Genomic DNA, 25,729 nt, shown 5'->3' with positions numbered 1-25,729 from the left:
TGCTGTTGCTACTATATCTTTGAATTTGAGCCACATGTCTGAAGTAATCCTCTGCTACGCACTTCACAGTGGTCTGCAAAGTGCGGATGCAGATGTTCGCTAACTGGAAAGCGGATCGACCGCCGGCGGCGTGACGAGCCGGCCGCAGAGAGAGGTTGCGGGACAACGCCCCGGCCGGAGTCAATCCCGGTAACGGGCGCTGTCTCCTTCATTTCCCGAGGGTGGGACGCGCCGGGTCGGGAATCAATGTTATTGACTGGAGGCGGCGGCGGGGGTGGCGGGGGCGGCAATGGGGGTCAGCCCGAGCTCCACGGCTCGCCGCGGGCCGCCGTGCGGAGGAGAGCGGGGTTTCCGCTCTGCTGTGTATGGTAATAGGCGCGTGCTGAGGGGCGTGGCGGCTCGCAGCGCCAGTGCAGAAAGCGGCAGAGTGCTGCGACCCCGGGCCGCACACGGGCACCACTCTGACGCGTCCCCCCCCCCCCGGGTCGACCCAACCTCTCGCTGCGCTCGCGGGGGCGAAAGCCGCGCGCAAATTATGATGCCTTCCACTCGCTCTGGGTGGCGCGTGCCTACGGCGTATAACGCCCGACATTTGATCTCCGGCTGTGTTTTCTAAATGCGAGACACGAAAGGTTACTCGCAGGCCGACGTCGCTGACCGCCTTTCACGTAACGGCATCTCGTCTGTTCTCGACGGCCGTAGGAAATAGTGGGGCTATTAGCGAGGAAATGAGTTCGATTCCCGGTTCGCTCACCGAGCTCTAGGTTTCCCGCTCCTCGCAGTGGCGCAGCTGGGACAACATTTTCCTAATATTATCCATGTAGAATTGTCTCTATGATAATGCTTTCGCTATTTTGCTTATTTTCATTTCCTTTTGGACACTGTTGGAATTTCGGCTCTGTAGCCATATTCAAGTGATTCATTATAAGCCTTTCGAAATTAGTTACGTTGCATGCCGAAGCACATAGGAAGATCGTCATCCCGAGTTCGAGTCTCGGTCCGCCACACAGTTTTAATCTGCCAGGAAGTTTTAAGATCATCATGTTCATCATTTTTGGATTTTATATCAACACACCCTTTAATGTACACTATGATTGCGGAACCTCCAAATTCAACACCACTCCGTCTTTTAGACATGTCACATCCATAAGCTGATCACACCACTCTTTTTTATATTGCCGAGAAACAAATTAAAAAAAAAATGGGTCAAGGGAATCTTGTTTACCTACCAGGAGGACATTAACCAACACCGTGTTCTGTAAACATACAAAAATGGTTCGTGTGTTAGTGAACAGGACAACCATTTTGAGCATATATTATCAACATAACGTGACACATCACCCCTTGACCTAAATAAAGTCACTCGCTTGCGGCTGACTTGAATACTAATCCTGTCAACAACGATACTGTAAATAATAGGGTCGCCAACGTCATTATAAAATGTTGATCCCGTGAGACAAGGGTAATTCATTACCGGTGACACACAAGACCCTTCAGACCGCTAATTTCCTGAAGATCCAACAACCATTCAAGTGCCAGCAAACTATAGGGACATCAATGCCGGAAAATCGAATGAAAAATAACAACTATTTTGTACACTTACATCTGCACACACAAACATAAGAGTACAAATTGGAGACTTTTTAAAGAAAGGAAAGACTAACTACCAATAAGTAACCATCAATATAAATTGTGAATGAAGCTCTTTTACTAAATTTAAATACAAAGATACACAGTTAGCGACATGATCAGCAATTTCTGGCGATGTCTCAGTATGACCATTAGTAACTCATAAGTTCTCCTGGAAACTAGTCCCAGAAACAGAAAACTACGTGTCCCCCGCCCTCCAGCCGGCCGGTGTGGCCGAGTGGTTCTAGGCGCTACAGTCTGGAACCGAGCGACCGCTACGGTCGCCGGTTCGAATCCTGCCTCGGGCATGGATGTGTGTGATGTACTTAGGTTAGTTAGCTTTAATTAGTTCTAAGTTCTAGGCGACTGATGACCTCAGAAGTTAAGTCGCATAGTGCTCAGAGCCATTTGAACCATTTCCCCTGCCCTCTATCGAGAAAGGGTTCTTTCGTCCTACTCGTAAATTACGAGTCCCCTTGAGCACTGCGTCTTGAGTTATAAGGACGGGTCCGCTCTGCTTTTCGCCACTCCAGGTTGAACTGTCAGCCTCTTCTCTCGTGCATTTATTCACTGCTGTCTCAATATCTCGTCGCATTCCACCCTCGCCAATCCACCCATCGGCAGAAAACACCAGCCTCTGATACTCATTCATGGCATCTTCTCTCATTTAATTGGTTTCCTCGTAAACTTCTGTACAGACACGCTCACTTTGATCACTCTGCTTCCTGCAACCTTGTCGCCTTGCTTGCTCTTCGTATGTGAATTGCCCGGTATGACTATTGTCTGGAAACCACAAATATTACCTTTAACAGGAAAGTACCACTTTCCAGTTGTCAACCCAAATTCGTAGTTTTTGCAAATAGCTCGAAGCTCCCAGTGTCACTATGGTTCCATGACAAAACCAGGTGCTGCATAGGCTACGTATCAAACATTGCCGGGGACGGGTTAGCTTCACCAGCGTTCCCATGACACTTGAACCAGAGCGTTAGGCAAGCCGACCTTCCGGTTTGCAGAGAATCAGAAACTTCAGTTCCGCTACGCTTACCCCTTTCCACGCGGAGCAGACGACTACATGATAGGCAAAAACACGCTTTGCAGACGAACGCCACAGAGTGCGTAAACCTGCCACCTCACAGGGCCATAACCAGTCTTAAACTACGTCTAGTGTCGCCGAGAAGTATCAGTTAACAGTTTGTCTAGAAAAAGTTATACCGTATGACGGGGATCTATCACCCCAAGAGACTTGTCGCAAAGACTTCGGAACACCACGTATACATGATTATCTTTTTACGAGCGCCACTTTTCGGTCACTATATCATGAAAGATGGCGTTCAAAAGCTGCTTGTACAGTACAACTACATGGTCACTTTGCATTTCGCAATTAAGTGCCTGGGAGAGGGTTTATCGAACCACCTTCAAACTACGCATTTCTCTACCGTTCCACTCTCGAATGGCGCTCATGAAAAACGAGCACTTAAATCTCTCTGTGAGAGCTCTGATTTATCTTATTTTATCATGACGATCACTTCTCCCGATGTACGTGGGCGCCAACAGAATATTTTCGCAATCGGAAAAGAAAGTTGGTGATTGAAATTTCACGAGAATATCCTGCCGCAACAGAAAACGCCTTTGTTTTCGTGATTACCACCCCAGTTCGTGTATCATGCAGCACTCTTTCCTGTACTTCGCGATTATATAAAACGAACTGCTCTTCTTTGAATTTTTTCGATGTCCTGCGTCAGTCCCATTTGAAGCGGGTCCCACACCACAAAGCACAGCAATACTCTAGAAGAAGGCCGGCAAGAGTGGTGTAAGCAGTCTCTTTAGTACACCTGTTGCATTCCCTAAGCCATCTGCCAATAAATAGCAGTCTTTGATCTGCTTTGCCCACAACATTATATATGCGATGTCTGCTGCTTCCCAGTTCCCCTTCTCCCCCTAATTGTAATCCCCAAATACTTAGATGAATTTACGGCGTTTAGATTCATGTGATTTATTGTGTAACCGAAATTTAGCAGATTCCTTCTGGTACTCATGTGGCTGACTTCATTATTTTTTTCTTTAGAATCATTTTAACTTTACACACAATACAGATATCTTGACTAAATCATTTTGAAAATCGTTTTGATCATCTGGTGACTTTACAAGACCATAAATGAGAGCATCATCTGCAAACAATCTATGTCGTTTGTGTAGCAGCAGAAAGCCTATAACACTTCCTCGGGAACTCCAGATATTACTCCTCGAGACAAAACGACGCTCAGCTGCGGATAAAGCAGACTACTGAGACAGATTTGCACAAATCTGATCAGCTGCCGCCTAGAATCGAGCCGTGGACATCAGAGAAGCTGAGAGGCGATGATCCCCCGACGGCGTCGCCGCCTGTGGCGGCGGCAGCGGGCTGAGCTGGGACGCAATCCCAGCCCGCAGCTTGTGTCACCGTGCTCTGCAGAAACCGTCTACGGCTAATTAGCTGTCTTAAGTGCATTTGCGGGCCGCCCGCGTGGTCCTCCGGCGCTACGCAAGCAGCGAGACAAGCGCTTCGCCAGATTTGCGCCTCCTGCCGCAATCTCTCTGCTGCTTCCCAGTTTCCCTTCCCCCGTAAAACAATTTCAGGCAAATTAATAACGCTCTGAACAAGCGGTAAATTGCCATATTGGGGGTAATCACAGAAGAGAAAGTGAGGCACTATACCGTCGTATTCAACTCCGTTGCAAAGATAATAAAACTAAACTCGTCTGCATTATTATATTCGTCGTTCGTGTGATTGTGTTCCCTCTAAAATTACACTGTAGCAATTGGAATAAAACATCTGTAGACTAGAGGAAAAACGCTCCTATCGGAGCTCAAAAAAGGCGAATACGCCGCTGTTTAAAAAACTCTGAAAAATGGGATACCAGCTAGCTCAATCTACCTTCCTCAGCACCTTTAAAAATTTTCCCATAAATTTTGGCATACGAACACTATGCGCCCACTCCATTCACTCATGCAGCTCAACTCACTGTCATTATCTCTTTGAATCTGTTGTTGTTGTGGTCTTCAGTCCAGAGACTGGTTTGATGCAGCTCTCCATGCTACTCTATCCTGTGCAAGCTTCTTCATCTCCCAGTACCTACTGCAACCTACATTCTTCTCAGTCTAATTAGTGTACTCGTCTCTTGGTCTCCCTCTTCCAATTGTAAGTAAGCTGTTTAGGTTTTTATGTTGGTAACGGCACGTAGCGCTTTATATGAAAGTCACTGACTGTGCTGTGTGAAGGCTGTGGTTGGTTTACATTGTTGGAGTATATGCTATTGTAGTGTTGGGCAGTTGGCTGTTAACAGCGCGTAGCGTTGCACAGTTGGTGAGCCGCCAGCAGTGGTGGATGTGGGGAGAGAGATGGTGGAGTTTTGAGAGCGGATGATCTGAACGTGTATCCATCAGAGACAGTAAATTTGTAGGCCTGGATGTCATGAACGTTATATATATATATATATATATATATATATATATATATATTATGACTTTTGAACACTATTAAGATAAATACATTGTTTGTTCTTTATCGAAATCTTTCATTTGCTAACTATGCCTATCAGTAGTTAGTGCCTTCACTAGTTAGAATCTTTTATTTAGCTGGCAGTATTGGCGCTCGCTGTTTTGCAGTAGTTCGAGTAACGAAGATTTTTGTGAGGTAAGTGATGTGTGAAAGGTATAGGTTAATGTTAGTCAGGGCCAGATTGCGTTGCGCTAAAAATATTGTGTGTCAGTTTAATGTTGATCAGAATAGGAACAGAGCGAAATGTCTGAGTACGTTCAGTTCTGCTCAGCTGTTTGAAAATCAAATGATGTAAGAGGTTTATCAGCACAGTAATTCATTAATTTTTCTAAGGGGACGTTTCACAATACTGATCCCTTGATGCCTCAGAACATGTCCTACCAACCGATCCCTTCTTCTAGTCAAGTTGTGCCACAAACTCCTCTTCTCCCCAATCCTATTCAATACCTCCTCATTAATTATGTGGTCTAACCACCTAATCTTCAGCATTCTTCTGTAGCACCACATTTCGAAAGCTTCTATTCTCTTATTGTCTAAACTATTTATCGTCCATGTTTCACTTCCATACATGGCTAAACTCCACACAAATACCTTCAGAAACGACTTCCTGACATTTAAATCTATACTCGACGTTAAAAAATTTCTCTTCTTCAGAAACGCTTTCCTTGCCATTGCCAGTCTACGTTTTATATCCTCTCTACTTCGACCATCATCAGTTATTTTGCTCCCCAAAGAGCAAAAAGCGTTGATTACTTTAAGTGTCTCATTTCCTAATCTAATTCCCTCAGCATCAACCGATTTAATTCAACTACATTCCATATCCTCTTTTTGCTTTTGTTGATGTTCATCTTATATCCTCCTTTCAAGACACTGTCCATTCCGATCAACTGCTCTTCCAGGTCCTTTGCTGTCTCTGATACGCCGGCCGGTGTGACCGAGCGGTATGCCGGCCTCTGTGGCCGAGCGGTTCTAGGCGCTTCAGTGCAGAACCGCGCGACCGCTGCGGTCACAGGTTCGAAACCTGCCTCGGGCATGGATGTGTGTGATGTCCTTAGGTCAGTTAGGTTTAAGTAGTTCTAAGTTATATGGGACTGATGACCTCAGACGTTAAGTCCCATAGTGCTCAGAGCCCTCTGAAACATTTTTTCGTCTCTGACAGACTTACAATATCATCGGCGAACATCAAAGTTTTTTATTTCTTCTTCATGGATTTTAATTCCAACTCCGAATTTTTCTTTTGTTCCCTTTACTGCTTGCTCAATATACAGATTGAATAACATCGGGGCTAGGCTACAACCCTGTCTCACTCCCTTCAAAACCACTGCTTTCATTTCATGCCCCTCAACTATTATAACCGCCATCTGGTTTCTGTGGCAATTGTAAATGGCCTTTCGCTCCCTGTATTTTACCATTTCCACCTTCAAAATTTGAAAGAGAGTATTCCAGTCAACATTGTCAAAAGCTTTCTCAAAGTCTACAAATGCTACCAACGTAGGTCTGCCTTTCCTAGATCTATCCCATAAGATATGTTGTAGGGTCAGTATTGCCTCACGTGTTCCAACATTTCTACGGAATCCAAACTGATCTTCCCCGAGGTCGGCTTCTGCCAGTTTTTCCATTCGTCTGTAAGGAATTCGCGTTAGTATTTTGCAGCCGTGACTTATTAAACTGATAATTCGGGACTTATTACTCTGATAATTCGGTAATTTTCACCTGCTTACTTTGGGATTGGAATTATTATATTCTTCTTGAAGTCTGAGGGTATTTCGCTTGTCTCATACATCTTGCTCACCAGATGGTAGAGTTTTGTCAGGACTGGCTCTCCCAAGGCTGTCTGTAGTTCTAATGGAATGTTGTCTACTCCGGGGACCTTGTTTCTACTCAGGTCTTTCAGTGCTCTGTCAAACTCTTCACGCAGTATCGTATCTCCCCTTTCATCTTCATCTACATGCTCTCCCATTTCCATAATATTGTCCTCAAGTACATCGCCCTTGTATAGACCTTCTATATACTCCTTCCACCTTTCTGCTTTCCCTTCTTCGCTTAGAACTGGGTTTCCATCTGAGCTCTTGATATTCATACAAGTGGTTCTCTTTTCTCCAAAGGTCTCTTTAATTTTCCTGTAGGTAGTATCTATCTTACCCCTAGTGATATATGCCTCTACATCCTTAAATTTGTCCTCTAAGCATCCATCCCTGCTTAGCCATTTTGCACTTCCTATCGATCTCATTTTTGAGACGTTTTAACGCAGACACTTTACAGCGTATTTCTCCGTGCTACATCACATCATAAACTACGTTTTCGCCTCACACCGAATTTTACTTGCGTTTTTTACGTGTACTGGTACGGTAACTTTGAATGTCTGTATCTCGGTAATGAATAAACATATAAAGAAAATTTTCGAGATTGGGATCTTAGGAATATATCGTAAAAACTTCAGTCTTTTACTGTACATAACCGTCTTGGAACACACGGCTTGGTTTTGGTGCACCAAAACCATGTTTTTGGGATGTTACTAAATAAAGGATAAATATATTTGATAATGAGAAGCTAGCACTTCTATATAATTGCTTAGAGGATATACCGTTAAATTTGCAAAAGTTTGCTGCAGTTAGTTATTTATCCGCTGCTGGCGGTTAAAAAAGGTGAAAAATGCTTTTGGAGGGTTTTCTCAGGAAACGCCCATAAACTAAGCAGTGCCTCCATAAGCTGCTTAAGGCACACCGTAGGCCACATCTAATGCAAAAAGAACCACTCGATTTCACTTCATTTGCCTTAGCTGGTGTGTAATATCCAAATTTTGACCATGTATGGTAGGACAGTTACAGTAAGACGATCCTTTCGCTGGATATACAAAAGCTTCCTAGCCCAAGGCCTGTCCAAAACACTTGATCCTACCTTTCTATCAATATCAGAACCAGAGATATGAGCCCCGGAAAAATCTCCATTTTGTGCGAGCTCTTTTGGAAAATAATGATAGCGCATGCCGTTGCATGCGTACTGATTAATCTCAGAAGTTGGCCATTTACAGACTGTTTATACAGCTTAAATTGTAGTGCGACTGCTTGAGAGGCAAATAGGTGGTGGGGGGGGGGGGGGGAGGGAAGGGTTGGGGGAGGGTTGCTGAGCCACACCCGGAACGAATCCGTGCGGCGAATTAGCGATAGCAGCTGTTGTATACAGGCCAGCCATGTGTAGTTTCTCGAGGATTCTCCACGCTCGTTTCAGCAAATGCTGGCCTCATCGTCAATCTCAGCCTCGGAAAAAACGACAATAACCAAAAGCTAACACGATTCACAGGCAGAGGCGCATATGACTTTCCTCCCTTCCGTTAACTGACGAATATGGTGAAAAGTTAAATAAATTTGAAACTCCCTGAGTCGGAAAGGGACCCGGAACCTTGAGATTCGCGGGTAAAGCTATTACCAACTTAACATCCAGATGCACCCCAACAAGTTCACTTCTATCACTGCCTGTCCCCTACTTTCCCAACTTAAGCGAAGTTCTCCGGCTAAAGCACTATCAGATCAAAAGCATGCGGACACCCCGATGTAAAGCAGAACTGACCGATAGATGTCATTAGAGGAGGACGCGCCAGTATAAAAGGAGGCGGAGAGTATTGTGTTGTCGGCAGAGAAGCAGAGTGTTTTGGTCATGAGAGCTCAGTGACCGAAAATGGTCTGGTTACTGAAAGTCACGTGAGTGACAAATGTGTCAGGGACATTTCAAATCTTCTAAAGCTGCCCGACTGTTTGTGATGTGACTGTGATGTGGGAACGCTAAGGAACAACCACAGCTTAATGGAGATCTCAGGTACTGATGGACAGGGAACTTCGAGAATTGCTCTGGGTGGTTGTAAAAAAAATCGCATAAAATCAGCAAAATGAATCATTTGTGAGTTTTGAAGTGCTATCAAGAGTCCAACTATTATATGACTGTGTGCAGTGAGTTAAAAAGGAGTAGGTACAATCGCTGAACAACATCTCATAAGCTACACATTTGTATAGTCGATGTTAAGCGATGAAGAGCTACGCCACTGGACTGTGGATGACTGGAATCTCGTCTTTCGGAGTGATTAATTAACGCTACACCCTGCGGCAATCCGATGGAAGCCTTTGGGCTTCGCGAATGCCTGGGGAACATTAATGTCAGCAATACACTTGATGACAGATTAAGTACGAAGAACGTGGGTACGGCGATGTTTATCTTGCTTAAGGTATGGTTCCCCTATTAAGCTTATGAAAACACTAAATGCGGAAGGACATGAATACATTTTACTGCATTTTGTACTGCGTACAGTTGAGGAATAATTCGGAGATGATTGTTTGCGTTAATTTAACACTGGATCTTGTCATAAAGTGGCATCTGTGAGGCAATTCTTTGCGAACAGTAATATTCCTGAAATAGATTGGCCTGCCCAGAGTCCCCACTTGATCCCAGTGGAACACCTTTGGGATGAGGCAGAACGTCAGATTCACCCTAGACCCCAGTGTTCAGCATGTCTACCTTCTCTGAGCTCTTGAAGAGACTTGGGCTGCCACCCGCCCACAAACATCAGGTTCCTCACTGAAAGTATATTAATGTCTAGTATTAGATCTGCAGATACTTTTGATGAGATAATGTATTGTGGGTTGTGTCCAAGCCGTTTCTCGCCGTATCATTCTTCCCAAAGTAACTGATGATCGTCGAAATATGGAGGATACAAACCGTAGACTCGCAATGGCAAGAAAAGCGTCTATAAAGAAGAGAAATTTTTTAATATAGAGTATACGTTTAAGTGTCAGGAAGTCGTTTCTGAGAGTGTTTGTATGGTGTGTAACCATGTATGGAAGTGAAACATGGACGATGAACAGTTTAGACAAGAAGAGGGTAGGAGCATTTGAAACGTGGTGCTACATGAGAACGCTGAAGACTAGATGGGTAGATCACGTAACTAATGTGGTACTGAATAAGACTGGGGAGAAGATAAATTTGTGTTATAACCTGACCAGAAGAAGGGATCGGTTGGTAGGGCACATTTTGAGGAATCAAGTTGTCACCAGTATTGAAGGGAAGCGTGGGGGTTAAAAACAGTAGAGGGAGACAAAGAGATGAATACACTAAGCAGATTCAGAAGGACGTAGTTACTCGGAGAGGAAGAGACTTGTACAGGACACACTGGACTCGCATTCGGGAGGACGACGGTTCAATCCCGCGTCCGGCCATCCTGATTTAGGTTTTCCGTGATTTCCCTAAATCACTCCAGGCAAATACCGGGATGGTTCCTTTGAAAGGGCACGGCCGACTTCCTTCCCCGTCCTTGCCTAATCCGATGAGACCGATGACCTCGCTGTTTGGTCTCTTCCCCCCAAAACAATCCAATCCAACTAGTACAGGATAGAGTAGCATAGAGAGCTGCATCAAACCAGTCTCTGGACTGAAGACCACAACAACAACAACAACAACAACAACAACATCTTTCTTCCAGAATTGGTAGCCGAAAAAAGGTAAGCGCGAGAGCTTATGTAAAGTTTGGAAAACTCAGGTACTATTGGAATATGCGAGGGCCTATGGTGAGATGGACCTGAGATCAGTCGGGAAGAGCATTGCCCGCAAAACGCAAGACTCCGCGTTCGAGTCCCGGCGCATCAGACTGATTTAATCTGTTATGAAGCTTCGAAACAGTGCACACCCCGCTACAAAGTGAAAAATTTATTATGCACAAATAAATTTGCCAATCAAGTAAACTGCAGTGCCAATAGAACGGAACATAGGCTAGTAAAGGAAGAGTTGCACACCTCAAAATTGAACAGAACTGATGATTTTCTTTCACATACCGCTGAATACGGTAACGATACATTAAGGCCAGCAAACGAATTAATTTCAAAGTATCGTGTATAATTTAAGTTATAGACAAGGGGTAAACAGGTCCCAGGTTCTCATAACTACTTAATCACTGAAACTTGGTAGATTCATTTACTAGCTGATTTCACACTGTAGATGCAAGAAAGAAGGATGGAAGATGGCGTTTGTTCCATTTACGATGGAAAGCAATCCTGGGAAAAGAAATGAGGCACGTCGTTTTCAGAGCAATCATGCCGATATTCTCCTTAAGATTTTGGGAAACCACGTAAGTAATCCTGATGGCAGACCAAATTTTGAACCTTGAAACTCCCGATGCAAGCTCGGAGTCGCTTGGTCGTCGTCCCCAAAAGTAATAATGTAGTTCCTTGTAGTAACCTACTGAAATGGTAGCATTAAGGCGTTAAATGTAATAGTGGTGAGTGGTTTCCATATGTTTTGCTTTTTTTATCAGTAGATCTGTAAAAAAGATGTCACCGTAGGAGACACTGTAACAAGCACAATGCAACCACAATAACAAGAAGTTTACCGGAAAACTACGACATATGTGGCTGCAGGAGTTAGATGGCTATTGTCCCTACTTCGTCACAATTCCGACTAATTTCCCAGCCATTCACTGAACTTTTAGATGCATTGATTCAGTAATATGATTTCAGATAGTCCCCTGCACACGGACGATAAAACACTTTCCTTATGAGTTAACTACCCTGCAGCGTCGTGCACCTGTTTCGATATTCGTGTTGAGCTCTGCATAAGGTAGTAATAGACATTGTTTACGACCTTAGGCTACGGGAGTCGTGGTATTAATCTTCGTGACTGGTCAGAGGCGATGAGAAACTCTGTGGAAGCAAATGAACGGCTAAATGGAAGCTCAACAGAAGGTTCGCTCGGGCTGCAATATATCAACTGTGCAGTAATTAACATTGCGTGCGTGTCCGCTGAGGCCTGAAAGTTGCTCATTCTGAGTGTGTGTCTCACACAGTTCTTTCCCACCACCTTAACGAGGAAGATGACTCATTGCCTCCTTTGCTGGCTAAAGCATGGTGGTCATGCAGTGGATGTTTACGTGACAAAGTCAAAGTTGGTCATCAAATTCGGACGCGCCCAAAAGAACAGACGCCACATACATAATTGTACAAAGAATAGGCAGTCTCGGTTGCAACTGATGGAGTGGTATGATTGACGTATATAATTTGGGTGATGACGGCCAATGGTCCCTCCAGTGCAGATGTACACCAAGCTCGAACTCTTACGGCAATCGGCGAGATGCCACGAGAAATTAATGCCCACTGGCAGTTAACGTCTTTAATTCCTTTGTGTCTTGATTCATAGTGTCCGTAGGAACAACATGGTGACTTGTCTTTCGGACATCCCTGAAAGAATAGACACCACATATATAATCGGGGACTCAGTTTCCGGCAAGTGCAGTGGTAATTACTCGAATGCAGAAGTAGCAGATATCCATTTGCTGTACGGATTAGCGAGTGCGAATGGCCGTGGCGCTCATGTTTGGTATCGGTGCGGATTCCTAGAGCGGCAGTGCCCCGTCAGGAGGCAACTGATCGTCGTCTTAGGGAGTACGATACGTTTAAGCGTACTACTCACGACTGGGTGCGGCCTAGAAGGACGACGACGCCGCAAATGGAGAAGGAACTTCTTCGTGCAGTTGGTGACAACCCTAGTGTCAGAATAAGACAATTAGCTGCAATATGTAATGAGGAGCACATGACAATCTGCAGGGGGCTACATGAGAACCTGATCTAGCCATACCGTGTACAGCGCGTGTAGACACCATCACGAGCCGATTTTCCTGCACAGGGACACTTCAAGCATGTAGGTGGAAGTGCGGGCAGCCATATCATGGTATTCTGTTGGTGCCATCACTACTCTCAAAGGCACTGTTACAGCCAACTATTATGTGAACATTTTAGGTGATCAGGAGCACCCTATGATCCAAATGCTGTTCCCAACAATGATACCATATTTCAGGGCGATAATGCACTCATTCACACGGCCAGGACAGTACAATCGTGGTATGAGGAGCATGCAACTGAACTGCAGCGTCTTCCCTGGGCAGCACAGTCCCCGGACTTCAACGTTATCGAACCCTTGTGGGCAACGGAGCGACGTGGCGCAGCGGTTAGCACACTGGACTCGCATTCGGGAGGACGACGGTTCAATCCCGCGTCCAGCCAACCTGATTTAGGTTTTCCGTGATTTCCCTAAATCGCTCCAGGCAAATGCCGGGATGGTTCCTTTGAAATGGCACGGCCGACTTCCTTCCCCGTCCTTCCCTAATTCGATGAGACCGATGACCTCGCCGTCTGGTCTCCTCCCCAAAACAACCCAACCCAACACTTGTGAGCGGTATTGGAGCGCAGACTCCGCAGCAGATTTCCGCCACCTCGTCACTACAGGAGTTAGAAGAGATTCTGATCGAAGAGCGGCATAACACGTTACTGGAGACTATACAATCATTATATGCCAGTGTTCCAAGAAGAATGGCAGCTGTATTACGGGCAAACGGGGGCCCAACCCATTATTAATAAAACCATTCCCAGGTAAGTACAGGTGTACACATTATTTTGCCTATCCCCTGTATCGCTGAATATTGACCATTCCTGCTGGGATTCCATTTACAGTCTAATCTAATACCGAGGCAGATGCGGCGGAATGATGCTGTTGGTTGCTTATTGCTGCAGCGCATTGGCCAACCGACCGCCTTGTTAGGTGCACTCCACTTATAGCACCAGGAAAAGCGGCGGGAGGGAGGAGGATATCTGTGGTACGCTCAGTCACATGCACTACTGGCCATTAACATTGCTACACCACGAAGACGACGTGCTACAGACGCGAAATTTAACCGACAGGAAGACGATGCTGTGATATGCACATGACTAGTTTTCAGAGCATTCACACAATGTTTGCGCCGGTGGCGACGCCTACGACGTGCTGACTTGAGGAAAGTTTCCAACCGATTTCTCATAAACAAACAGCAGTCGACCGGCGTTGCATCGTGAAACGTTGTTGTGATGCCTCGTGTAAGGAGGAGAAATGCGTACCATCACGTTTCCGACTTTGATAAAAGTCGGATTGTAGCCTATCGCGATTGCGGTTTATCGTATCGCAACATTGCTGCTCGCGTTGGTCGAGATCCATTGACTGTTAGCAGAATATCGAATCGGTGGGTTCAGGAGGGTGATACGGAACGCCGTGCCGGATCCCGACGGCCTCGTATCACTAGCAGTCGACATGACAGGCATCTTATCCGCATGGCTGTAACGTATCGTGCAGCCACGTCTCGATCTCTGAGTCAACAGATGGGGACGTTTGCAAGACAACAACCATCTGCACGAACAGTTCAACGACATTTGCAGCAGCGTGGGCTATCAACTCGGAGACCACGGCTGCAGTTACCCTTGACGCTTCATCACGGACAGGAGAGCCTGCGATGGTGTACTCAACGACGAACCTGGGTGCACGAATGGCAAAACGTCATTTTCTCGGATGAATCCAGGTTCTGTTTACAGCATCATGATGGTCGCATCCGTGTTTGGCGACATCGGGGTGAACGCACATTGGAAGCGTGTATTCGTCACCTCTTGTTCGCATTAACGGCACTTTGAACAGTGGACGTTACATTTCAGATGTGTTACGACCCATGGCTCTACCCTTCATTCGATCCCTGCGAAACCCTACATTTCAGCAGGATAATGCACGACCGCATGTTGCAGGTCCTGCACGGGACTTTCTGGATACAGAAAATGTTCGACCGCTGCTCTGGCCAGCACATTCTCCAGATCTCTCCCCAATTGAAAACGTCTGGTCAATGGTGGCCGAGCAACTGGCTCGTCACAATAGGCCAGTCACTACTCTTGATGAACTGTGATATCGTGTTGAAGCTGCATGGGCAGCTGTACGTGTACACGACATCCAAGCTCAATACCCAGGCGTATCAAGGCCGTTATTAGGGCCAGAGATGGTTGTTCTGGGTACTGATTTCTCAGGATATATGCACCCAAATTGCGTGAAAATATAATCACATGTCAGTTGTAGTATAATATATTTGTCCAATGAATACTCGTTTATGATCTGCATTTCCTCTTGGTGTTGCAATTTTAATGGCCAGTAGTGTACTACTCGGTAACTTACGGAGTACAACAGTAGAAGTCGACGTAGATTGGGCAGAGATCCAGCGGTACTCACCGGCTACGGAGAGGGTGGCGTTGCGGGAGGTGGCGACGCCGGCGACGTTGCGCGCGACGCACCAGTAGACGCCGGCGTCGGTCTCCTTCTTGACGCGCAGGAAGAAGAGCGAGCCGGCGGGCAGCAGCACGCGGTGCGACTTGGCGTCGGCGGGCGACGTGCGCACCGGCTCGCCGTCCTTGAACCACGTGACGGCCGGCGGCGGCCGCCCGTCCGCCTTGCAGTTGAGCGTCAGCGGCTCGTTGCGGGCCACCAGCGCGTCGCTCGGGTGCTCCGTGATGCGCGGCGAGCGCGTCTGGCCTGCAACCGGGGCGACGACACGCGCACGTCACACACTGTACAGTCAGGGAAAGAACCTCACCACTCCTCACTGGCTTCTGTCCTACCGACGACGACTCGTTCTGGATGTATATGAAATACAGAATGGGGAAAGAAATAAAAGGGATAGGTGGGAATTCCAGCATTGTGGTAGTGCAATGGTGAAAGTTGAAAATTTGTGTCAGACCGGATCTCGAGCCCGGATTTACCGCTTCTCGTGAGCAGTAAACTTAACCGCTTCGGCCATCTGGACACGGTGTCTGACCGACTCCAATTTTCAACTTTCCGCACACTGGAATGCAGCATTCCTAGTCCATTAACCGTCTGCTCGCAAGTTATTGATTCCCGTCGAGGAGCCATTACTCTCTCTTTCAGAAATGTATATATCTCAGTGATGTCTGTCGCACGTGTCGGGCAGAACAGACACCACACAAAAATTTATGCTGGATCTTCTAACAACCCTACCACAACAAAGGTCAAAAATTAATTATGATTGTAGTGTTGCTCACGCTACTAAATATTGCATTTTCGGGCAACAACAAAGTTATATTATGTGGCAAGTATCATTAGAGCACAGTTAATAAAGTCATTTCTTGAAATAATGGATAAACTAGGCACTCATCTTTTCGTGTTTCCGACGCTGGTCTCGTTGTGAACTCAAGGCTCAATCGCGGAAAATCTAGGTAGTGATGATTCCAACCTCGGATGCAAAGAGGCCTAGGTGTTATTCTGCGATATTCAAAAGTTTTATAGATGTGTTTCATAAACCATTATTGAAGATTAAAATTTTCCAAGTTAGGACATTGGTGATGTAAAAAAGTAACCAGCACTCCGAATTTAAGTTACACTTCTCTTTTTATTGCTTTTGTTGCAACATCATTTCACAATATAAAACATACTTGAAAATATCTTCCTCACTGTTCAAGTTCACATTTCATAAACTGACTACAATTTGCGTCTTTTCAACATGACCAAGACTTGACTCTTTAATAACCGCTTACGTGCCCAAAAATCAGTTACAAGTACGTCAAAGATCATAATGACAAAAGAAAGAATACACATAAGAATAATATCATTGCAATATAAACATATCGATGTATCAAAGTACCTCTACATTAATGAAATCAAATCTGAATGTTGTCACAGAAATATGTTAACTATTTTACAGAAACACAGTAGAATATTGCTGGTATCGAGAGGTTGAGGTGAGGTGCCGTAATGGTTACGTATTTCAAGTACTATTACAATGTACACGGCCTCATGAGGACAACTGAGGACTACCTGAAGAACACGCAACAGCTCCATTTTTAGAAGCTACACTTAACTGTTGAGACAGTCTTGTTGTTGTAATACGTACAACAATTAGTATTTCATCAATCCTCAACATTTGTAGGCGTATAAAACGAAATAATGAGCAAGCAGTTGCATAAAAGAAATATAACTCCTTTACCGGATTCGAGCCGGCCGTTGTGGCCGAGCGGTTCTAGGCGCTTCAGTCCGGAACCGCACGACTACTTCGGTCGCAGATTCGAATCCTGCCTCGGGCATGGATGTGTGTGCTGTTCTTAGGTTGGTTAGGTTTAAGTAGTTCTAAGTTCTGGGGGACTGATGACCTCAGATGTTAAGTCCCGTAGTGCTCAGAGCCATTTGAACCATTTTTTTGTAAAAAAAAAAACATGTGTGTGAAATCTTATGGGACTTAACTGCTAAGGTCATCAGTCCATCAGTCACTAAGCTTACACACTACTTAACTTAAATTATCCTAAGGACAAACACACACACACACACACACACACACACACACACACACACACACATGCCCAAGGGAGGACTCGAACCTCCGCCGGGACCAGCCGCACAGTCCATGACTGCAGCGCCTTAGACCGCTCGCAATTTCTTTGTTTTCTCTTTTCTTTTTTTTGTAATTAAGACTCGAAATTGTTACTGTGGTGTTATCCGAAGTGAGGTAGCAAGGCAGAGGACGGTACCTCGCGGCGGAACCACAAGTAAACGTCCTCGATACCAGAGACAGCGACGAATGAGACGGTGGCGTAGACATACTCGATAGGAAACTGATCATTTCCATATATAAGTATCAAAAAAATTAATATTAATCACGTATCATTTGGCGATATAGGAAGACACTGGGGCCTGTATTATACGTCAGATCTCCATATTTACACCTATGCAAAAAGCCAACAAGTGCCGTAACAGAGAAAATAGTGTTAACCGCTAGAACTGCTGCAGCTACAACAACAGTGTACAGTAACAACCAAAGATGATTCTTATCAGGAATCAAACCAAGCAGAGACATAGCTCATGCTGCTTCACATATTCGATATTCACAATTCTCACACATTTCATAACGTTATATTTGGCCGGCCGAAGTGGCCGTGCGGTTAAAGGCGCTGCAGTCTGGAACCGCACGACCGCTACGGTCGCAGGTTCGAATCCTGCCTCGGGCATGGATGTTTGTGATGTCCTTCGGTTAGTTAGGTTTAACTAGTTCTATGTTCTAGGGGACTAATGACCTCAGCAGTTGAGTCCCATAGTGCTCAGAGCCATTTGAGCCATAACGTTATTTGACAGTGTTTATAAAGACGGAAAGTTAACTATTACAGTAAAATGGCATGTCACTTGCAGAAAAATGTATTAAGGAAATAACAGAGAAATAAAGAAGCGAAAACTGCAGCCATTACAGAATTATGTAGATGTGCTTGTATACAGATTGGTCAGAAGTAATCTGAAAAGCTTGTCAGGATTTTGCAGGGTAGGTTGCGCTGAAAAATAATTCGTAATAAAAAAACTTCGATGCGTTGCGCCGTTTCAGATTTTAACATTGGAGTTGTCTAGTCAGGCAGTTGCGCGTGCAGATTCGAGCGGCTTGGAGATACAATCATTAGTGTCAGCTGTTCTTATACAGTAGATCACAGCCAATGAGACTGTTCCGCCTTTGGCTTGGGGTCTTACGAAAGTCCCGTGTTCAATTTTTGTATCGCTTTCTTGTTCGGTTTTGGGAAACCAAACGAAGGACTTGCAATAACAATAAAGGAAATGAAGGATCAGAGAGGGGATACAGGAGAGGGGTGGGAGGAAATGGACACAGAAATCGGAAAGAAGGAGATGGACAGAGAGAAGGGAAGGAGGAGATGGAGGGAGGGGGAGGAGAAGAAGATGAACCGAGACGGGGGTGGGGGGAAAGGTGATTAGAACGTATATCCATTTCCTACGTATATTATAAATGTGTGATTTCTATTTTCTTTCATTTGCTTTTTACCAGACAGCCACAGCACGGAGGGGCAGGGAACAGATGGTAAGAAAATGAAAATGTACTACTTCTCGTGGACGACCCTGCCTAAAACAGGTATTACATATGCCATTCAGACGATATTGTTACGAGACAGACAGAGGGGAGAGAGACAGAGAGAGAGAAAGAGAAAGAGAGAGAGAGAGAGAGAGAGAGAGAGAGAGAGAGGAGAATGGAAGAGATGAAGACAGAAAGGCTTCGGTGATCAGTCTGTTCAGTTTTCAAGGATAACACCTTTATTATCGCTTCAGTGGTTAATTTTTACTGACACACGTAGCAGAGCTTTCTCTGAATGTAATTTGTTTCGCTATCGGACCAGCAAATATTACCGTAGATTATTGTCGGGCAGGGCTAGGAGAACACCTTGAATTATGTGGGTGTACCTCAGGGCTTAAGGAAAAATAACGTCGAGTAGGGCGGCAGAATGGCCGCGTTAATCTCGCCACAGAGCGATAGGGCGAGGTCCGGCGTCCGGCACATATCCACGTCGGTTCCGACCCATTAAGCGGACAGTTCTCGGGCGCGAGCGCTTTTGAACTCTCTCGCGGTCGCGTCCGCGCTATTCCTATCCGACGGACCTCCGCGAGGTCCATAAAACAAGCAACTGGTCCTCTGGGCGTCCAGAGAGACCAGCGATCGCTGCAGTCAAAAGCAATGAAACGAATGTGCTGCGGTGGTAACAGTGTGCCGGAGATGGGATCTGAGCAGCGCCCGAGATGGCTCGTTAGCGATACCGGAACGCCGCTCTCTTCACGCGTGACTACGAATGTGTTGTTTGGCATTAGCAACCGACAAGTTAATTAGTACAAAATACGATGCGTTAACTTGGGAGCAACGGTTCCAGCTCCGATCGAGATCAGCAATACCCTGCAGGATTTAATGTTATTGCTTCTAAGGGGTAATGTGCAGCCGCTGGCTTCCACCGTTTGCACTTTATGTCATTGGGTAGTGAGGCTGTGTAGTATCACTGATTAAAATGAGGCTTTCGAACTTGGCAGTCCCGTTAGGCACAACAAATCTTGTTCCTTGCGGAAGACAACTGCTTAATTTCGCTGAGCGTTCGCAGTCCAAAGATTGTTACAGTAAGTAGCGCTCGAATACGTTACAAATGTTTTTGTTAAAAACTAAAAAAGATATTCAGCTGATTACTTGAACAGAGTTAAAATTTAGATGTCGTTATACACATTCTTCGACATTGACCTATTCCTCCCCTCTCCCAGCCCTTTTTCCGTGTAATTTTTAGCTGCGTTAAGTGACGATTACAAGTCGGAAGGTGTACAATCTGTGAGATGTCCAAAGTGCTGTTTACAGTCACATCATACTCTTGAATTGGACTTAACTTCTTACGAAAATGTTCTTTAATGATTATACGAGGGTGAGTCAAATGAAAACCTTAAATATTTTTTTAAATATTATTTACTGCGCAGGAGTGGTACAAAGCTGTATCACTTTTCAACATAATCTCCCCCACGCTCAATGCAAGTCCTCCAGCGCTTACAAAGTGCATAAATTCCTTTAGAAAAAAATTCTTTTGGTAGTCCACGCAACCACTCTTGCACCGCGTGGCGTACCTCTTCATCAGAACGGAACTTCTTTGCACCAATTGCGTCTTTAAGTGATCCAAACATATTGGGGCAAGGTCTGGTGAGTATGGTGGATGAGGAAGACACTCAGAATGCAGCTCTGTGATTGTTGCAACTTTTGTACGGGCAGTGTGGGGCCTTGCATTGTCATGTTGCAAAAGGACACCTGCTGACAGCAATCCACGTCGCTTTGATTTGATTACAGGCCGCAGATGATTTTTTAGGAGATCTGTGTATGATGCACTGGTGACAGTGGTCCTTCTAGGCCTGTAATGCTCCAAAATGACGCCTTTTTCGTCCCAAAAGAGAGTAGGCATAACCTTCCCTGCTGATGGTTCTGTTCGAAACTTCTTTGGATTTGGTGGTGAGGAATGGCGCCATTCCTTGCTCGGGCTCTTCGTTTCCGGTTGGTGGAGGTGAACCCAGGATTCTTCCCCAGTAACGATTCTTGCAAGGAAGCTATCAACTTCTCGTTCAAAGCGCCCAAGAAGTTCAACACAAGCATCAACAGGTCGTGCTCTCATTTCAGGAGTCAGCTGCCGTGGCACCCATCTCGCAGACACTTTGTGAAACTGGAGCACATCATGCACTATGTGGTGTGCTGACCCATGACTAATCTGTAAACATGCTGCAATGTCATTTAGTGTCACTTGGCGATTTTCCTTCACTATGGCTTCAACTGCTGCAATGTTCTGTGGAGTCACAACTCGTTGTGCCTGACCTGGACGAGGGGCATCTTCCACTGAAGTCACACAATTTGCGAACTTCCTACTCCACTCGTAGACTTGCTGCTACGACAAACATGCATCACCGTACTGAACCTTCATTCGTCGATGAATTTCAATGGTTAAGTCGCAAGGGGGGCGGCCATCTTTATAATGATACTGCGACGGTATGTGTGCAACCGCACTATGCTGCCACCTACAGGCCATTCTGCACGATGTTTGTAGCACGCTTACCAACTTACAGGATAACGGAACGAAATTTCGATTAGTTATTACAAATTTAAGGTTTTCATTTGACTCACCCTCGTACTTTCCATATAAGTTTAAAAGAACTTTAGAGATATTCTAATTAGCAGATTGATTTAGTCTTTTTACCAAACTCTCAGCTCCATTTTTCTGTAACTTAATTCGCATAAAAATTTAACTAGATATATACACTGAGGTGACAAAAATCATGAGATACCTCATAAAGTCGTGTCAGACCTCCTCCTACCCGATGTGGTGCAGCTTCTCGACATTTCATGGACTCAACAAGTCGTTGTAAGGTCTCTCAAGAAATATTGGGCAGTGCCGCGTCTATAAAACTCTGTAACTGCAAAGGCGTTGCCTGTGCAGATGTTTGTGCACGAACTGACCTCTCGGTTATGTCCCATAAATCTTCGCTGGGATTTATGTCGGGCGATCTTGGTGGCCAACTCACTCGCTCGAAATATCCAGAGTGTTTTTCAAACCAATCGCGAACAACTTTTGCTTGGCGATATAGCGCACTGTGATCATTAAAAATTGCATTGTTGCTTGAGGACATGAAGTCCACGAACTGCTGCAACTGGTCTCCAAGTAGCCGAAAACAACCATTTACAATCAATGACACAGTCCATTCCATGTAAATACAGCCCACACCATTATGGAGCCATCACCAACTTGCACAGTGCCTTGTTGACAACTTGAGTCCATGGCTCCATGGTTTGCGCCAGATTCGAACCCTACTGTGAGCTCTTACCAACCGAAATCGAGAATCGTCTGAGCAGGCCATGGTTTTCCAGTCAGAAGTAGCGGCTTCCGAAGTCTGGCAAGCCGACAATGGCTGTACACAGGAAGACACAAAAAAGGCTTCCAAACACTGCAGGTGCTATTATCGATATTCGATACTTGTTAAATATTTCTTGGTTTACCATGGTGGATTTGTTGTATTTTGAAACTGTGTGGCTAATAGCTCACTATCCACTAAAGGTGACTGCTGATAAAATATCGTTAGGACTGTGGTTTCACCTAATTCGTTCAGTCCCGTTGCCGTTTGTGGGAAGGCCTTAGGACAGATTCGTGTTTCTATTGACGAGACACTGTTCTTAAATTCTCAGTTTTTCAGTCTGATATCATGACACCTGTCAGGACTGAGGTTTAGCGATGCTAACAGCTTTGTCGTACTATTACGATCTGATGTTATTTATATTATCGGATGCCATGTGTCTACGCCAGGAAGATTATCAATTAGCGTAATATGTTGGCTTAGGATGCTATGTATCTATGCCAGGAAGGTAATCAATTAGCGTAATCTGTTGCCTTAAGTCAACAATGCGGTGTACCTGATTGATTATATTGTATTCATACTGTGTAAAATAAGTTTTGAACTGTAATATTATTTTATGCCTCTTGGGTTAGGGTTTTAGTGTTAGCTTGTAGATTATTTTCTGATTGAGGGTTTCGATTACTGCTAAGAACTCTTACTGAATTATGAGACTTAACATACGTTCCGAGTGATTTGGTTCAACTGTTACTGAATACTGCTTCTCTCACGGAACATTTTTTTTTAGTGTTTTGGAAATTGTTATTACTGACTCAGAACTAGTAATATTTTACTTATCTTACTGTACTCTTTTAAAATGTAGATTTATAATAGTTGAGGCACAGTGAACCGAAAGGGCCCAAAGCACAGACACGAAGTTTTGAGAAAAATAGATGATTGTGACAATCAAATTTATAGGCAAACTACCAGTCTCACAGATCTGAACTGTTTTTTAACCGAGTCTCAACATCCTATACTTCCTATGAAAAAATTATTAGGCTTATTATGTTATGAAATATTAATTAATATTCAAGATTATATTTAGTATTTAATATTAATTCCCAAAATTTTCTTTACGGGCTAGAGATAATAGTGTCCTTTTAAAGTTGTTAAGTTTGTAATTAATATAAAACTAAATTGTAACATAGTGAACAAATAGTAAATGAATCACACACACACACACACACACACACACACACACACACACACACACCGATTACCTATTCCATCACTTCCTGGTCCACATTATCGTTCTCATTCAGCACTTTCTTTGGCTTGAGGTTCACATAAAACTGGCGATACACCTCCGATTATGAAGTATTACTACTAAGTACATGATGTAGACGCTAGATTATTTAGTGTACCCTAGACAAACAACTAAGCAGTGCAGAGCAACAAAACTGTACTTTGGGCCCATATGAAAATGAATATGCGAGAAACCAGTGACATTGCTTTTCTTGAATATTCATATATACAGTGTGGGACTACAGATATAGATAAAGCTGGTTCAACATAAGATCAACACATGTCAGGAACATCTATACATGCTAATAATCTCAAAATCTATGACAGTGTGTTTTAGACCCCTGTAGTTCTCAGAGTTTCAGTTTTACTTAATGCTTGAATGACTGTGTCGAATAGTAGCGTTGCTAATAAATACTTTAACTGATAAGTTATCGGCACGCCTTCACAACCCTGAGTCATTTCCAATCCACAGCCTCGTGTTGCTACCAATACCAACACCTCCGCACCACTATCACGGGGAAATTACTCGACATTGAGGCTACTTCTTATGGCCAGATCTTTATCCATTTAGGAGAATTAGGGAAAGACTGGCTCATCATCTCCAGCATGAAGAAAATATCCTAGCACCCTCCCCTCCTCCCGCCCCCCTCCCATCCCACCACCCCAGAAACAGACCCTATCACAAACAATGGCCACAGGAAGAGTAAATAAGCGTGGCCGGAACTAATACGTTACACTTTCCTTCTAACGGGTGATAAAAAGCAGCTACCGCCGGGAGAATCATAAGCTCTTAGACCACCCTCTGAGACTTTGACCACCGGCCGATGTTGCCGAGCGGTTCTAGGCGCTTCAGTCCGGAACCGCGCTGCTGCTACGGTCGCAGGTTCGAATCCTGTCTCAGGCATGGATGTGTGTGGTCTCCTTAGGTTAGTTAAGTTTGAGTAGTTCTAGGTCTAGAGGGCTGATGACCTCAGATGTTAAGTCCCATACTGCTTAGAGCCCTGAGACTTTGACCAAATTGTGGAAACATCGGGTCATCATTTCTAGGCCTTACAAAAACAAATGTTGTCCAAATACTGGAAACCATCGGTAGCGTTCACAATAGCGAATAGGCGCGCATACAGGCGCAGCTGGGAGATGCTGTGTTACAACAGTACTCTGTCTGTCGTTAGAGGCTTCCTTTTGATCCTGTTACTAGCATTTTCGAGTATGCTTGCCCAACCTAGTATGAAGTACAGTGAGTGTACGATACTGTGCAGGAAAAGTGTTGGCATTCAAAACAGCTTCCAGTTGTTTATAACTGGATAAGTATGTTCAAAATGGTTCAAATGGCTCTGAGCACTATGGGACTTAACATCTGAGGTCATCAGTCTGGTAGACTTAGAACTACTTAAACCTAACTAACCGAAGGACATGACACACATACATTCCTGAGGCAAGATTCGAACCTGCGACCGTAGCGGTCGCGCGATTCTACACTCAAGTGCCTAGAAGCGCTTGGCCACTCCGGATAAGCAGGGCTCCTGTATGGTTTACATTAAACAGCCAACCAGTTGCACATAAACGATAGGTACAATGACCTGGTTTCGATACCTACTGTAATAGGATGACCAGCGTGGGTGATGTGGGCGTGGCTGGGTAGAAGAAGGTGGCTGTTTTTAGCAATCTTGCTCTTTATTGTTGGTTCTTCCTATACATTTTACAGTAGCTCAGTCCCACCGCTCGTGTCGTCGTGGAGATGTGCTGATGCGCGCGGTCCGGGGAACGCGAAGCCGCGCTCGTTCAGCGGCTGCGCAGGCGGTAGGAGGTTAGCAGCACGAGGCCCGGCCCAGCTCGCTGACGCGGCGGCTCGTGACGACGCCGGGAGTCGCCGGTGCAGCAGCCGGCGACGCCCTCCGCCGGCCGGTCCTCGGGGACAGCGTCACTGATGACGACGACGACGTGACAGCGACCGAACGCCCAATCGGTCGAACCGAATGCCGACACCCACCTCTGATGCCCTTAAATAGTGCAGACCGGTGCTGAATCCGCCGGCTACGCGGCGCCTGTGTTTATTAGAACGTTCTCGATGAGTTGGCTAACGCATGCACGTCACACGCCGCTCGCGCCTGCGTAATTCTGCTAATGTTGCGTTCTGGCTGTTGATGACGGCCGCGCACGTGCACACATACCGACGCTCGTTGCAAAACTGTGTCACCTGCATAACGCGCCGGCCAGCCTATGTCCGCCGTGTGCCGTGAGGCTCGCGCATCGCGCACTGAAACACACTAAATC

At 45.2% G+C, this 25,729-nt stretch overlaps 1 protein-coding gene across 1 annotated transcript in view; it reads right to left on the bottom strand.

Annotated features, from left to right (window-relative positions):
* Positions 1-249: 249 nt before the first annotated feature.
* The window catches only part of LOC124545844 (roundabout homolog 2-like), a 44,516-nt gene continuing 19,036 nt past the window's right edge, over positions 250-25,729 (bottom strand). The window contains exons 2-3 of the mRNA XM_047124802.1: positions 15,215-15,514; positions 250-359 (exon numbers count right to left, since the gene is read on the bottom strand). Coding sequence (XP_046980758.1) covers positions 250-359; positions 15,215-15,514 — 410 coding nt within the window. The remainder of the gene's footprint in view (positions 360-15,214; positions 15,515-25,729) is intronic.

The sequence above is a fragment of the Schistocerca americana genome, chromosome 8, assembly GCF_021461395.2.
Source record: "Schistocerca americana isolate TAMUIC-IGC-003095 chromosome 8, iqSchAmer2.1, whole genome shotgun sequence".
NCBI lineage: Eukaryota > Metazoa > Arthropoda > Insecta > Orthoptera > Acrididae > Schistocerca > Schistocerca americana.
This window is presented reverse-complemented; position numbering and strand designations above follow the sequence as displayed.